The sequence below is a fragment of the Scyliorhinus canicula genome, chromosome 11 (genome assembly GCF_902713615.1).
Source record: "Scyliorhinus canicula chromosome 11, sScyCan1.1, whole genome shotgun sequence".
NCBI lineage: Eukaryota > Metazoa > Chordata > Chondrichthyes > Carcharhiniformes > Scyliorhinidae > Scyliorhinus > Scyliorhinus canicula.
In genome coordinates this window covers 47427521-47441502 of record NC_052156.1, presented here as the reverse complement: position 1 = coordinate 47441502, position 13982 = coordinate 47427521, and the positions used below count along the sequence as shown (strand labels likewise).

Here is a 13982-nt window from a genome sequence, read left to right as displayed (position 1 = left end):
TTTCCAATTAAGGGGCAATTTAGCGTGGCCAATCCACTTACCCTGCACATCTTTTTGGGTTGTAGGGGTGAGACCCACACAGACACAGGGAGAATGTGCAAACTCCACATGGACAGTGACCCGGGCAGGTATCAAATCCGGATCCTCAGCACCATGAGGCAGCAGTGCTAACCACTGCGCCGCCTTTCCCTTCATGTTTGGCAGCATGATGGCACAGTGTTTAGCACTGCTGCCAGGAACCTGGGTTCGATTCTGACCTTGGGTGACAGTGTGTGGGCTTTCCACGTTCTCCCACCGCCATTCGTGCTCCGGGTGCTCCAGTTTCTTCCCACAGTCCAAAGATGTGCAGGTTAGGTGGATTGGCCATGCTAAATTTCCCCGTTTGTGTCCATTGATTAGGTCGGGTTACGGGGATAGGATGGGGTAATGGGCCTTGGGTACGGTGCTCTTTCTGAGGGTCAGTGCAGACTTGATGGGCTGAATGCCTCCTTCAGCACTGTAGGAATGCTATGATTTATATGGTGGCAATGCATAGACGGCACTATCAAGCGATTAGTGAAGCCTTGTGATCAGTGCCAGTTACTGCAGAAGTTACCTGGTACAGCCCTTTTGCACTCTTGGGAATGGCCTGGTCAGCCATGGAAGTAGGTCCACGTGGATTATGTAGGACCATTTTTCAGCAAGATGTTTCTAACTATTGGAAGACATCCACTCCATATGGCTGGAAGTATTTGAGACTAGTTCCACAAACGCACACACCACTTCCATGCTCCATGGATTACCTGAAGTATTCGTATCAAATAATGGAATGGCTTTTACAAGCACTGAATCTCAAAGTTTCATCTCATTATCGCATTGCTATTCGTCTTCCAATGGGATTGATATTCCTCTTCCAATGAACTAGCTGAACGGCAGTAGACTTTCAAGGGCAGCTTAAAGAAACAATCAGCTGGAAACAAAAAATATTTTGGTTCCTCTTAGCATACAGGACCACCCACACCCAACCGCAGGTATATCTGCAGCAGAACTACTGCTGTGTCGACATTTAAGCACCAGGCTAAATCTGGTATTCCCAAATTTAGCAGGGAGGGCGGAGGCAAGATCCTGTAACCGTAACCAAAAGAGGGACAATGATTCAACTAAAAATCCAAGGTCTTTCAAATTAGATGACCCACTTTATGTGAGGAATTTTGGGAGTGGCCCAAGCTGGGTTCCCGGAATTGTTGTGGCCAAGATGGAAATGTTGTCTTATGAAGTGAGTGTACGGGACTGGATTTTGAGGAACGTGGACCATCAGTATGGGGTGAGTCGTCTCAGGGGCCAGTTTTACAGCCTGATTCATTGCTGCTGGCTGGAAGTGTTGTTGCCTGCCTAAACAGTGAAATTTAGAATCCGCTTGTGACAGGCGAGAGTATTCCGATTGAAACAGAGGGGGTTGAAGCACCAGTACTAGGAGAGACCTCGTGTGACAGTTTTGACAGAAAGTACCCCAACAGAAGCTCCCCGGGTGGTGGAGACGCTCTACGAGGGAACGAAAGCCACCAGAGAGACTGAGTTTTTGACGGACTGGTTTTAAAACTATGGGGAACTTATCATTCTGTGTGGTGAAGAACTTAGAGAGGGGAGGGATGTAGTAGCTGGCCCCTTTAAGGGAGATCTTCTGAAGGGTGATGTGATCTGTTCGCCCAATCGGTAGGTGGCAAGCAGGTTCGCCCAAGCAAGCAGACCTTCGCTCGGTTCGAATCCAGGAGGCAGACTGGCATCATTGTGCCGGCACTTCCCTGTAAGTAGCATGTTGTGCAAATAAACGCTGATCATACATGCTTCTGGATGTCCCTGCTGAGTGTGCAGCCTTGTCAGCAGCATGTTTTTGTGCTGGGTTGCATATTGTAATAATGTTCATGTGAAAATCACTAAAGTTTCTGTGCTGTCTGCAGGAACAAGGCCAAGCATGATGTAATTATGCATTACAATTCTAGCGCACACCATCATGCCTGATCAATTTGTCCCCTGATTATTTGTAGCAAAAAAGAATGTACCATATAACACTCATGGGAGTTTCCACACATGCAGAATCCAAGTGAAAGAATAGCACAGGGCAACTTGCATCCATCCATCACAAAGTAGGCTGCTTTTATCATTGTTCCTGGGGTTAGCTCATGATAACAGCCCCAATCTCAGCAATTTGGGGTTTGTGGTGGGTGGGGAGGTGCGGATGTGGTGAGTTGTGTGAAAACGTTATGGGTTTATAGGACTTGTGCAGCATTAGCTGCAGAACAGAATATAGGTGCTGATGATGGATGATGGGTGAAGTAGCGTTTTGTGAGACGGGAGAAGTAATGGGTTGCTGCTTGGGATTGGTACACAATCAGTGGAATGGTCTGCATCCCGGTGTCATCTTCCTTTTCCTGGAGCTACACTCAGGGCCACTGGAGCTCTCTCCACTTCGCCAAATGTCCAGCCCCCCACCCTCAACTCTGCTATTATGCTGTAACAATTTACAATCCTGAGTGTTGAATACACATTTTCTTTCTCCCATTGTTACTTTCTTTTATTTTGCACAATTATTACTTCTGTCATTTAATCATCCCCTGCGCTCCGCCTAATCTCAGACCCTTCCTTAATTAACCCTGCTCCCTTTTCACTCTGTTCTTTCTTATAAACCATTCATCTGTAACAACTTCTGGTTCTGATGGTCGGTTATTGGACCTGATGCTGCTGAGAATTTCCAACAGTTTATGTTTTTACTCCAGAATTTAAACATCTGCAATGGTTTGATTTTATTTTGGTAAAGTTACGAATAGGAGAAATTTCAATCCTGGCCATGGTGGATCAAGCCAATCTAAAATGTATTGTAGAGAAAATGTATTGATTGGATACCTATCATAATAATACCTATAGCAAAATCATAACAGCATCATCTATAAGGTCCATCAAAACCCATACTTTATTTCATGTATAGCAATACAATTTACATATTAAATAACACTATAATAGAACAATTTAATATAGTATCCAACAGAACAAAGCAGATTTTTTCAAGTTACAGAACACCACATTTTCAAATGGGTCATGAGACAAACTTATTCAGCAACTGCCTAGATCTATTCCTATTGCACACACCGACGATATAGTTGAAAATACCTGCAACTTCGACAACCACTGCCCCCAAGAAGTAATATATGTTTAATGCCTTTGAAATGTGATGACACAGTATTCATGGTACTACCTCAATGCACAAACAGCTTTCCACATAGCCACCACAAAACTATGAAGGAGTTGAGACTAGAAAAAAATTAGCTTTATATGAAAATATAAAATTCTGTGATTATATACTGTAGATACAAAGTCCCCATAGAATGCCTGTTTAAGCAACAAAATATTTACAGTTTGATTGTATCTGCTACCCTAAAGAATGAATAAAGGAGGTTATGGTTTTCAAGACATGATATCTGAACTATCGATGTTTTTGTCTAAAATGCTGAAACAAAATTCTTTTGAACACCACTACCCCAAATGTTGGAGAAACATGAGGTTTTTAAAAAAATTCAAAAATCTCTCCTTTGTTGAGAAAAGGTTTTTTTTTCTTTTTTACACTTTTTTTCCTGAAAACAGCTCCAGCGTTTTAATTCCCTAAAAGTCTGATTCATGTTTGCCTCATCAAATGTTTACCTTGTATAGAAAATGTCTCCCACTTTGTGAAAATATCTCTTTTTTTTTTAAACAAACATTTTGAAACTCTTGTTTTTCACTTCCAGGTAAGCAGTTTTGTTTTTAAAGATGCCATGTCAGAGAGAAGCCTGACAGCATTTTCAGTCCAGCACTGCTATGGTCTTCCCACCATGAGAACATTGCCACATCTGCAGATAATTACCGAATATCATATATGACTTTTATGTACAAATATGGTCAACCCTGTCAAAAGAGAAACCATACAATTTAAAATTGTAATTTAGGTATGTCTGTCTACATTAACTCTTTATTCAGTATGTAGAATTGTCGTTTCATAAAATGAAATATGAACTGGCACCTCGATAACATTAACATTCATCATATCGAGTCACTTATTGAATTTGCAAATTAAAAAACTTGACCCTGGACTAAAGAGACAGTTTCAAAATAATTAATAAGACAATTAAAACCATATTTCTGGAAAGAAAACACTCCTACATTCTGCTGAGAACTACTTGATATCTTTGGTAAGTTAATAAATTCTTCTCCTGTCATTTAAAAAATGTTTCAAATCATGTAATATTTTCAAAAGACTGATTATTGACAAGGCAAATACGCTACATTATTGGTGCAGCTCACACTATTTATCAATGGCGTAAAATTATCGGATGCACCCTCATTTTGGATTTACTCGAGCCACTGTGCAAACGAGTCAATCTGCTTTTTCTGCGCATCAGTACTTGTTCCCTGCGAAAAAGAACCTGACTGAGGGCAGAATTTAATGGGACCACCGGGAGTGGTAATTGTGGCGGACTTCATCAGGTGGGAGGAAAAATCTCAGGTTCCTGACAGCGGGTTGGGTTTAAGGGACTAAGTCAGTGGTGTTTCAGCGGCAATTATAGACTCAGTGTCCAATGACAAGAACTTCTTTTCCCTCTACTTGCATGCCATGAATATCCATTAAATCACAACTTCTCCAAATTAATTCAGACCGACCTTGAAGATAACTCAGTGGCAAACAGGAAGCTTGTGCCACCTGATTTACAACTGGTTAAAGATGGCGTGCACCAGGCGAGGTCATCTATCTGGATTAAAGCTGAGTAGTTTGCTTTATTAATCATTGAGGAAAGGTTAGGGGAATGTTAGCCGACTGTTGGTCGCAGCAAGGGCAAAGCGATTGGCGGGAGGGGCGGCGTTCTCCCGAGAGGCGATTGAACTGCTGGATGAAACTAAGGAGGGATGAAGACTGGGCATCCAAATTTTTGCAGACTTGCTCCCTGCTTACAGAGTCTGCATGCATGTCCGGGGGACTCTTTATAGCCTGCTCTGAGCTGTACTGCAATTACCTACAGCAGTTTTGTGACTTCCCACCCACCTCCAACCCTGCCCCGTGATTGCTCGAGCCTAATGTGACTGCTGCCCACCAATTAAAATTAATATTACATTCCGTGTGCATACTACCGCATCTGCACCTTGTGGATTAAATTCCACCCCCTCACGCCCCGAGTTCAAAAATAGCTACTAATGGACACAGTCTTGCAAGCAAAATGGCTGCTTCCCTTACCAAGATTTTGATGCCTTTTCTGCCCTATGCAAATTCAACAATTTCTCCACGCATCCAAGTTGCAGGCTGGTGCAGTACAAATGTATAAAACTTCAAAATGATAAATATTAATAGCTGTATCCATACACCTGGCCTATTCTAAACAATTTTGTACTAAGAGTTTTATTTTTTTGAATGTTTGTACTCTGATCACTGGAATGTAGGAGGTTATATCACTGGTATTTTACAGAACCTGTCAGGTTCAAATGATGTATTACTCAAAAGTAAATTCAATAATACACCACAATCAACACAAACAAAGAAATCTCTCCAAGCTGGACAACAACCAAAACGTAGGATGGTTTTGCTTGCAAAATTACCTTAAAGCTGTCTCCAGACACACGTTCTGTCTCCCTATGAAGCACAAGTTAAAGAGGATTACAGACAGAATCGTTTCATGGATTTCTGGGAAATTACAGATTTTGATCTTGACTTTTATAGGCAGTAACACTGATCAGATAGTGCAAACTAGAACAAATTGTGTTTCATCTTTTGAAAATAAGAGATGCAAATGCTCAGCAGGATAACAATATGACTCAGAATGGTGAAAACAAACATCAAAAACTCATCACTGTAAAAAGTACAGTCAGGTTATCATTAAACTTGGAACCTGGCAAAAAAAGGCCTCAGAAGTTCATTCAGTACTTAGAAGTTTTTCAAATGAAGTTCCATTTGCAAAAAGCTTCAAATTACACAAGAGATTCCATGCTTTCCGCTGGGTCTGATTCTTCGGTGATAATAATGGTGCCGTTTTTGTCAAATGACGAAGGGCCATTTCCATTCTCTTTTGTGCTGATTAAACTGAGCATTGCTTTATAAAGGAACTGATACTGCTCCTGTGCAAAGACAGACAAAAAAATACCAGATTAGGAACAAAATATTATTTATACTTTTTACAACTTAATCATAACTTCTAATTGTGTGAAACCTTCAAGGTTATAACCATTGTTGTGTTTACGTGCATCTCACCCTCACAAACCAAAAGACGTGCAGACCAGGTGGATTGGCCACGCTAAATTGCCCTTTAATTTGAATAAAAATAATTGGGTACTCTAAATTTAAAAAAAGGCTGTAACCATTGCGATATTGTGCAATTTTAAAATGGGGATAGTCTACACTCCCTCTGATCCTCGGTGTTTCCCAGGGTCCTGCCGTTTATCATGCATTCCCTTGCCTTATTTGTCTTGCCAAGTGCATCACCTCACACTTATCTGGATTGAGTTCCATTTGCATTGATCAGCCCATCTGACCAGCCCATCTATATCCTCCTTTAATCGAAAGCTATCCTCCTCACTAGTTACCACTCCACCAATTTTCATATCATCCGCAAACCTACAGATCAACGCTCCTACATTCATATCTAAATCATTCATATAAACCACAAGGGCCCCCACAATGATAGTCAACAATCCAATTTATAGCTTATCAGAAGATAAAATCAGGTAAGATAGAATTATGGCGATATATGCCTGTGCCAAACACTATCAGAAGGCTCTCAAATATGAGATGTTAGAAGGTCATATAAACCATGGGCGGGATTCTCTAGCCACGTTCACCCGGCGACCGGAGAATCCTGTCTGAGGTCAACAGATTTTTCCTCGCCCATGGTGTTCGCACGGCAGGCGGGGAGAAAGAATCCAGCCTTTTTTTTGCTTTTCTTAACGTTAATGTTTTGGAATCATCATTGCGTGTAAGGAGAGGTCATGTGTTACCAACTTGTTTGATTTTGTTAGAAGTGGTGACCAGGTGTTTAGATGTGGGTTATGCATTTGACATAGTCTACTAGGACTTCAGCAAGGCTTCTGATAAGGTCCCACAAGGGAGACTGGTAGTGAAGGTAACAGCCCTGGGATCCATTTGACAAATTGGGTCCAAAATTAGCTAAGCGACAGGAAACAGGGAGATGGTTCAGGGGTGTTTTTCTGACTGGAAGCCTGTGTCCAGTGGGGTCCCGCAGGGACCAGTGTGAGGGCCCTTGAGGTTTATATAAATGATATAGATATGAATGTAGGAGCGTTGATCAGTTAGTTTGCGGATGATATGAAAATTGGTGGGGTGGTAAATAGTGTGGAGGAATGCTTTCGATTACAGGTTGATATAGATGGGCTGGTCAGATGGGCTGATCAATGCAAATGGAATGCAATCCATAAGTGTGAGGTGATGCACTTGGGCAAGACACATAAGGCAAGGGAATGCATGATAAACGGCAGGACCCTGGGAAACACCGAAGATCAGAGGGATCTTGGAGCTCGTGCACACCAGTCCCTTAAGGTAGAAGAACAGGCGGTTACAGTGATTAGGAAGGCATATGGTAAACTTGCATTTCTTAGCCGAGGCATAGAGTTTAAGAGCAGGTAGGTTATGCTGGAACTGTATATTGGTTAGGCCGCAGCTAGAGTCTTGTGTGCAGTTCTGGAATCCACATTACAGGAGGGATGTGATAACACTGGAAAGGGTGCAGAGGGGATTTACTAGGATGCTATCTGGGCTGGAGGGTGTTAGTTATGAAGAGAGATTGGATAGACTTGGATTATTTTCCTTTGAGCAGAGGAGACTGAGGGGGACATGATTGAGTTGTATAAATTTATGAGAGGCATAGATAGAGTAGACAGGAACAAACTTTTCCCCTTGCTGGAGGAGGTCAATGACCAGATTTAAGGTAAGGGGAATATGGATTAGAGAGGATATGATGAAAAACTTTTTTACCCAGAGGGTGAAAAGAGTTTGGAATTCACTGCCTGAAAGGGTGGTCAAGCAGAGACCCGCAAAATATTTAAGAAGTATTTAGACGTGCACTTGCAATCCCAGGGAATACAAGGTTATGGGTCAAGTGCTGGAAAATGGGATTAGAATCATTAGGTGGCTGTTTTTGATTGGTGCAGATGCGATGGGCCAAAGGGCCTTTTCTGTACTGTATGAGCCTATGACTTTATGTATTTGAATGTAAGATGTAGTGCACCTTCTTGAGGGTAATTAAAGGTTATGGACATCAATACAAAAATTATATGACCTTTTTATCTTTCATAATCAAGTACTTACAACATCTGTAAAGACACCTGGCCTCATCAGGTTTATCATCTTTGCAACCTGATAGACATCCACAGCAGATTCACACTCCAACTGCTGTGACAGAGTGGTAAGGCCACAGAACAGCCCAGCAGAGACACCTCCAAACCTGTACAACACAAAATGAGGTTAAGTGTTTACCTAGGGTATCAAGACATCATCTCTTCATATGATGGATTTAATTTTCTTTTTCCTGCAATATCTCTCATACATTTAGTTAAAATGTAATTTTATTTATGCCGAAGATCACCCTTAATGATTGTCTTCAATCAACTTCTTTAACATAACTAAATACAAACTTCTTGAATTTCTACAAAATAGTAAAATAATAATCTATCATAATCCAGAAATTAACTAAACATAAAGGTTGTGTCATGTGAGAGTACCTTTAAGAAATGGGTGTTTAAGAAATGGGTGTTTAAGAAATGTATCTTTAAGAAATGGGTGTTTATCAGTGATGTCAGAGAGTGGGTGGAGCTGGGCTGTCTGTCAGCTTTTTAACTTTGATTTTAGGCTGTTTGCTGCAGGGTGTGTTTTAGTTTCGTTTTCAGTGTTGGAGCTGAAGCCAGACAAAGCAGGTGTACTGCTGTTCTCTCTGCCATGAAAAGACTATCTCTTGATCATTTGGTGAATTCAGAATTACAAATGTTCTCAGTAGTAAATGTAAACCTAATGTGCTTCTGTTAAAAGGTGTTTCTTTTGTCTTCTGGATGTTGTTTGGGAAGTTATTAAGGATTACTTAGTGTTGTATTCTTTGGGCGTTGTATTTGAATTAATGGTTGCTAAGATGTTCACTGTATGTTTTAAAAAGGTTAACTTGAGTTCACAGATTCAACATTGTTTTGCTTTATAAAAATACTTTTCGATTTCTGGTGTACCACACCTGTAGAGTGGGCCATGTGCTCCCCATACCACAATCTATTAAAAGTTGTAGGTCAGGTGAACTCCATGATACACTTTTGGGTTCTCTAAACCCTGGCCCATAACAGTTGTTGATTTAACAATCGAAGTTCATTAGTATTCTTTTTGTCCAAGGCAACTTTTTTGCCATCAGTTAATGAATCTTCCCTTTACAAACGCAGTTTTAAACAGAATTAAATGAAGGCAGCATATGTCACCGGATAACTAATGGCATTTGCTACGGAGCAGTAAGGCATCACATACATTCATAATAATGACAAGGTAAACAACATGTTTTCCAACTCGACTGAACAGTACATGCAGGAAATGAATAAGACATGACCATTAATTTTATTATTCCAAATGGCTTTGTCTTGACTATTCCTAAGGAATGGCAAAAAATTGAAAGCAGGAAGATGACCGTTTCACTTGATAAAGAACAAACAAAACAAAGAACAAAGAAAAGTACAGCACAGGAACAGGCCCTTTGGCCCTCCAAGCCATGCTGCCTGTCTAAACTAAAATCTTCTGCACTTCTGGGGTCCGTACCCCTCTATTCCCATCCTATTCATGTATTTGTCAAGATGCCCCTTAAATGTCACTATCGTCCCTGCTTCCACCACCTCCTCCGGTAGCGAGTTCCAGGCACCCACTACCCTCTGTGTAAAAAAACTTGCCTCGTACATCTCCTCTAAACCTTGCCCCTCGCACCTTAAACCTATGCCCCTTAGTAATTGATCCCTTTACCCTGGGGAAAAGCCTCTGACTATCCACTCTGTCTATGCCCCTCATAATTTTGTAGACTTCTAACAGGTCGCCCCTCAACCTCAGTCTTTCCAGTGAGAACAAACCGAGTTTATTCAACCGCTCCTCATAACTAATGCCCTCCATACCAGGCAACATCCTGGTAAATCTCTTCTGCACCCTCTCTAAAGCCTCCACATCCTTTTGGTGGTGTGGCAACCAGAATTGAACACTATACTCCAAGTGTGGCCTAACTAAGGTTCTGTACAGCTGCAACATGACTTGCCAATTCTTCTACTCAATGCCCCTGCAAATGAAGGCAAGCATGCCATATGCCTTCTTGACTACCTTCTCCACCTGTGTTGCCCCTTTCAGTGACCTGTGGACCTGTACACCTAGATCTCTCTGACTTTCAATACTCTTGAGGGTCTACCATTCACTGTATATTCTATACCTGCATTAGACCTTCCAAAATGCATTACCTCACATTTGTCCAGATTAAACTCTATCTGCCATCTCTCTGCCCAAGTCTCCAAACGATCTAAATCCTGCTGTATCCTCTGACAGTCCTAATCGCTATCCGCAATTCCACCAACCTTTGTGTCATCTGCAAACTTACTAATCAGACCAGTTACTTTTTCCTCCAAATCATTTATATATACTATGAACAGCAAAGGTCCCAGCACTGATCCCTGTGGAATACCACTAGTCACAGCCCTCCAATCAGAAAAGCACCCTTCCATTGCTACTCTCTACCTTCTATGACCTAGCCAGTTCTGTATCCACCAACCAGTTCTGTATCCACCAAATGATATTGGACTTGATTACATTACTTTCAAACTAACATTTGGCTCGCAGGGAGAAACTTACTCTCATTATATGCCTTGTTAGTCAACAACAATGAATTTGGTTACAAGACCAGAATGAGGAAAAATGAATTTAGCCCATTGGTCTCCATTCCTCAAGCAAACCAAGGGGCTGGTTTAGCTCACCAAGCTAAATCGCTGGCTTTTAAAGCAGACTAAACAGGCCAGCAGCACGGTTCGATTCCCGTACCAGCCTCCCCGGACAGGCGCCGGAATGTGGCGACTAGGGGCTTTTCACAGTAACTTCATTGAAGCCTACTCGTAACAATAAGCGATTTTCATTTCATTTCATTTCAAGTGTAACTGACAGTCTCACTAAGAGGATCACCACCCAGACCATTTCATCCTGCTGACTGAATATCCTGCTGACAAACAGTTTGAGGGTGGAAGTCATTAATGGCAGATGCATGGGAGGGTGAAAAGGAAAGTTTCCTTTTATTTATAAAATCATATATAGTGCCTTGTGCCACTGCAATCTCTCAAAATACATCACTCAGTGAAGTACTTTTGAAGCGATTGTACACCAACATGGCAGCCATTTCTCAGCAAAACCTCACTTATCGATGACCAATTAATCTGTCAAGTGGCAAGTGAAAAATGTTGAGAAGGGTACATTGGGACACTATTTCATCTGACCATTTACAAAATAGCATGTACGACAATGCAGTATTTATTCGAGAGTGAGACAAATTTATATGCTCAAGTCGCAGTATGGAACCTTGCCCACAGCTGTCTGAGGACAATTAATTGAGCTAATGTCAATTAACTGCTTAAAGATTTCTTCCATACCGATAGAAGAGAGGAATAAAAAGTCAAACTAACTCTGGTTGCAGCCACTTTGGCCTGAAAATTCTGTGGAGATTCTTCCAGTCTCTTGACATAACTGACACTGTACCTACAGCCGTTAACAGCAAACTAGCTGTTTCTCTGGTGTTTCCATCAATTTCCGACTCAACTTAGGAGATCAGGAGTACCCTCATAAAGTTTCAGGGCCAGAACAAAGTACTGGGCAAATTCAATACACATTTCAGTGATGGAAAAGGAGGGCATCTCTTCTCTGATCAACAGCATTCTTTGGAATTACTCAGTCTCATTTTTGGCCAGCCACATGTTTTCCTCTCAGCTGAAAACCATCTATCCACCATTCACGGATAATATTTGGTTGCCGATTGGAAAGAGGTTCCATTGTATGTTATTGGCGGAGAATTAGTATTGATTAGTGGTGGAAAAGTAAGTAAGCTGCTGTGCCAGAATTCTGTGCGATATAGGGTACTGAGTAAAAACATTCCATTTGATCCTGGGAGTGAGTTCAAATGAGATTGTAGGTCAGCTTGGATTACTTTTCCTTACCTTCATGTCCCATTCATATTGTTATTGCAGACTAGAACCCAGGTTGCCAGTGACCATATAAATATCTAATATTCCCTGCAAAATGAAGTGGTGATTCTATCAAACTAATGATTAATAGTTGGCTCAAAGTGTTTTGGACTATAAGTAGATCAAGGCAGCACAAATGGTACAAGGGGGGCCAGCTGAAGAGACACTGGAAAAGCCTATTAGTTTCGCCTCTCAGCTGGAGAATATGAATCGTGGCATATATGCGCAAGGATTATTAGGAACAAAAAGGGTTATTAGGAACATAAAGTGAAGCAGGAAGACACAAGTGCATACTCATCGTGAACAATGGTTGGTCCATCTCTGGTCGAGGCCTCTTCTTTCAATACATTAATAAGTTCAAAAGTGCTGCTGAGAGGAGCATCTGGATTTGGCCATTTCGGACACTGAAAGTGACGGACTTCCAGCACATAGTCATCCTGAAGGAAAAGCAGTTATACCTTTAGATTGTTCACAAACTATTGTCTCGTCAGTTCTATTAATCTCCGTGCAAATATCAATATTTCCTCCCACAAGTCCTGAAAGACGTGCTTGTTAGGTGAATTGGACATTCTGAATTCTCCCTCTGTGTACCTGAACAGGTGCCAGAGAATGGTGACTAGGAGATTGTCACAGTAATTTCACTGCCTACTTGTGACAATAATAATAAAGATTATTATTGGTCTGAAAATGACGTACAGTCCTACTCCCCAAAACAAGAATAGGTAATAGTGATGTTCTACATTTCTACAAACACATGCAGCTGTGCAGAGCTTTCTATCACAGTGCTGCCTACTTGTTTTTTATTTGGGTTTGTATTTGTGGTGGTGCCCAATATGACCGAAAGAGTAGTTTAAAATTCTGGTCACTTTATACATGAAGCATTTCTACCTGATACTTGTTCTAAACTTTATTTTGAACAAAAAGCAAAATAGTGGAAATGTGAAAATAAACAAAAAATGATGGAAGCACTCAGCAGTACTGGCAGCCTCTGTGGAAAAAATGTTAACTTTTCAAGTATGGACCTGTTAGAGCTGTTTGCCCTCCCATTTCTCATCTACATGTTGTCTTTCAGTGACATCGTCTGAAACCACAACAGGCTCTATAGGCATGTTGCCTGAACCCAATGCTACATCACCACTATATCTGTTGATCCCTTCACAGTTTCTGTGTTGCCAGTAATGTTCCCTTTAAAATTGAATCTGCATGGCCTGTTTTTTCCAATGTGCAGTGTCTTCAAATTTAAATACCATATTCTCGCTATTGCAAAGACCACTTTACCTCTGCCTTCAACACTGGTTTCTATCTTTGTCTCAGTTCTTATCTAATTTTTTGTTAATTCCAGACTCAAATATTCCAATGCTCTGCTAGTCAGACTTTCATTTTCTATCCTCCCTAAACTTGTATTCACACAAAACCCTGCTGCCTGTAGACCAATCCACATTAAGAGCATGTTTCAACTAATTGGGAACAAAATCCGATAGTGAATGCATTTATCATAGAATTTACAGTGCAGAACAAGGCCATTCGGCCCATCGAGTCTGCACCAGCCCTTGAAAAGAGCATCCTACTTAAGCCCACACCTCCACCCTATCCCCGTAACCTAGTAACCTTATTGGACCTCTTTTGGACACTTAGTTGCACCAATGTATATATTTGTGTACAACAGCACCAGTGTATGTAGCCACTGATCAATACATGTACTGACAGTTATGACCTCACACCAGTAGGTGGAACCAGACACCCATATAAACATA

General features: G+C 41.2%; 1 protein-coding gene across 2 annotated transcripts in view; it reads right to left on the bottom strand.

Annotated features, from left to right (window-relative positions):
• Positions 1-2928: 2928 nt before the first annotated feature.
• LOC119973064 (receptor-type tyrosine-protein phosphatase gamma-like) overlaps positions 2929-13982 on the bottom strand; it is a 1019600-nt gene continuing 1008546 nt past the window's right edge. For both annotated transcript variants that reach the window (XM_038810525.1, XM_038810526.1), the window contains 3 exons: positions 12523-12665; positions 8315-8450; positions 2929-6111 (listed from right to left, as the gene is read on the bottom strand). In XM_038810525.1, coding sequence (XP_038666453.1) covers positions 5965-6111; positions 8315-8450; positions 12523-12665 — 426 coding nt within the window. In that variant the 3' untranslated portion in view covers positions 2929-5964. The remainder of the gene's footprint in view (positions 6112-8314; positions 8451-12522; positions 12666-13982) is intronic.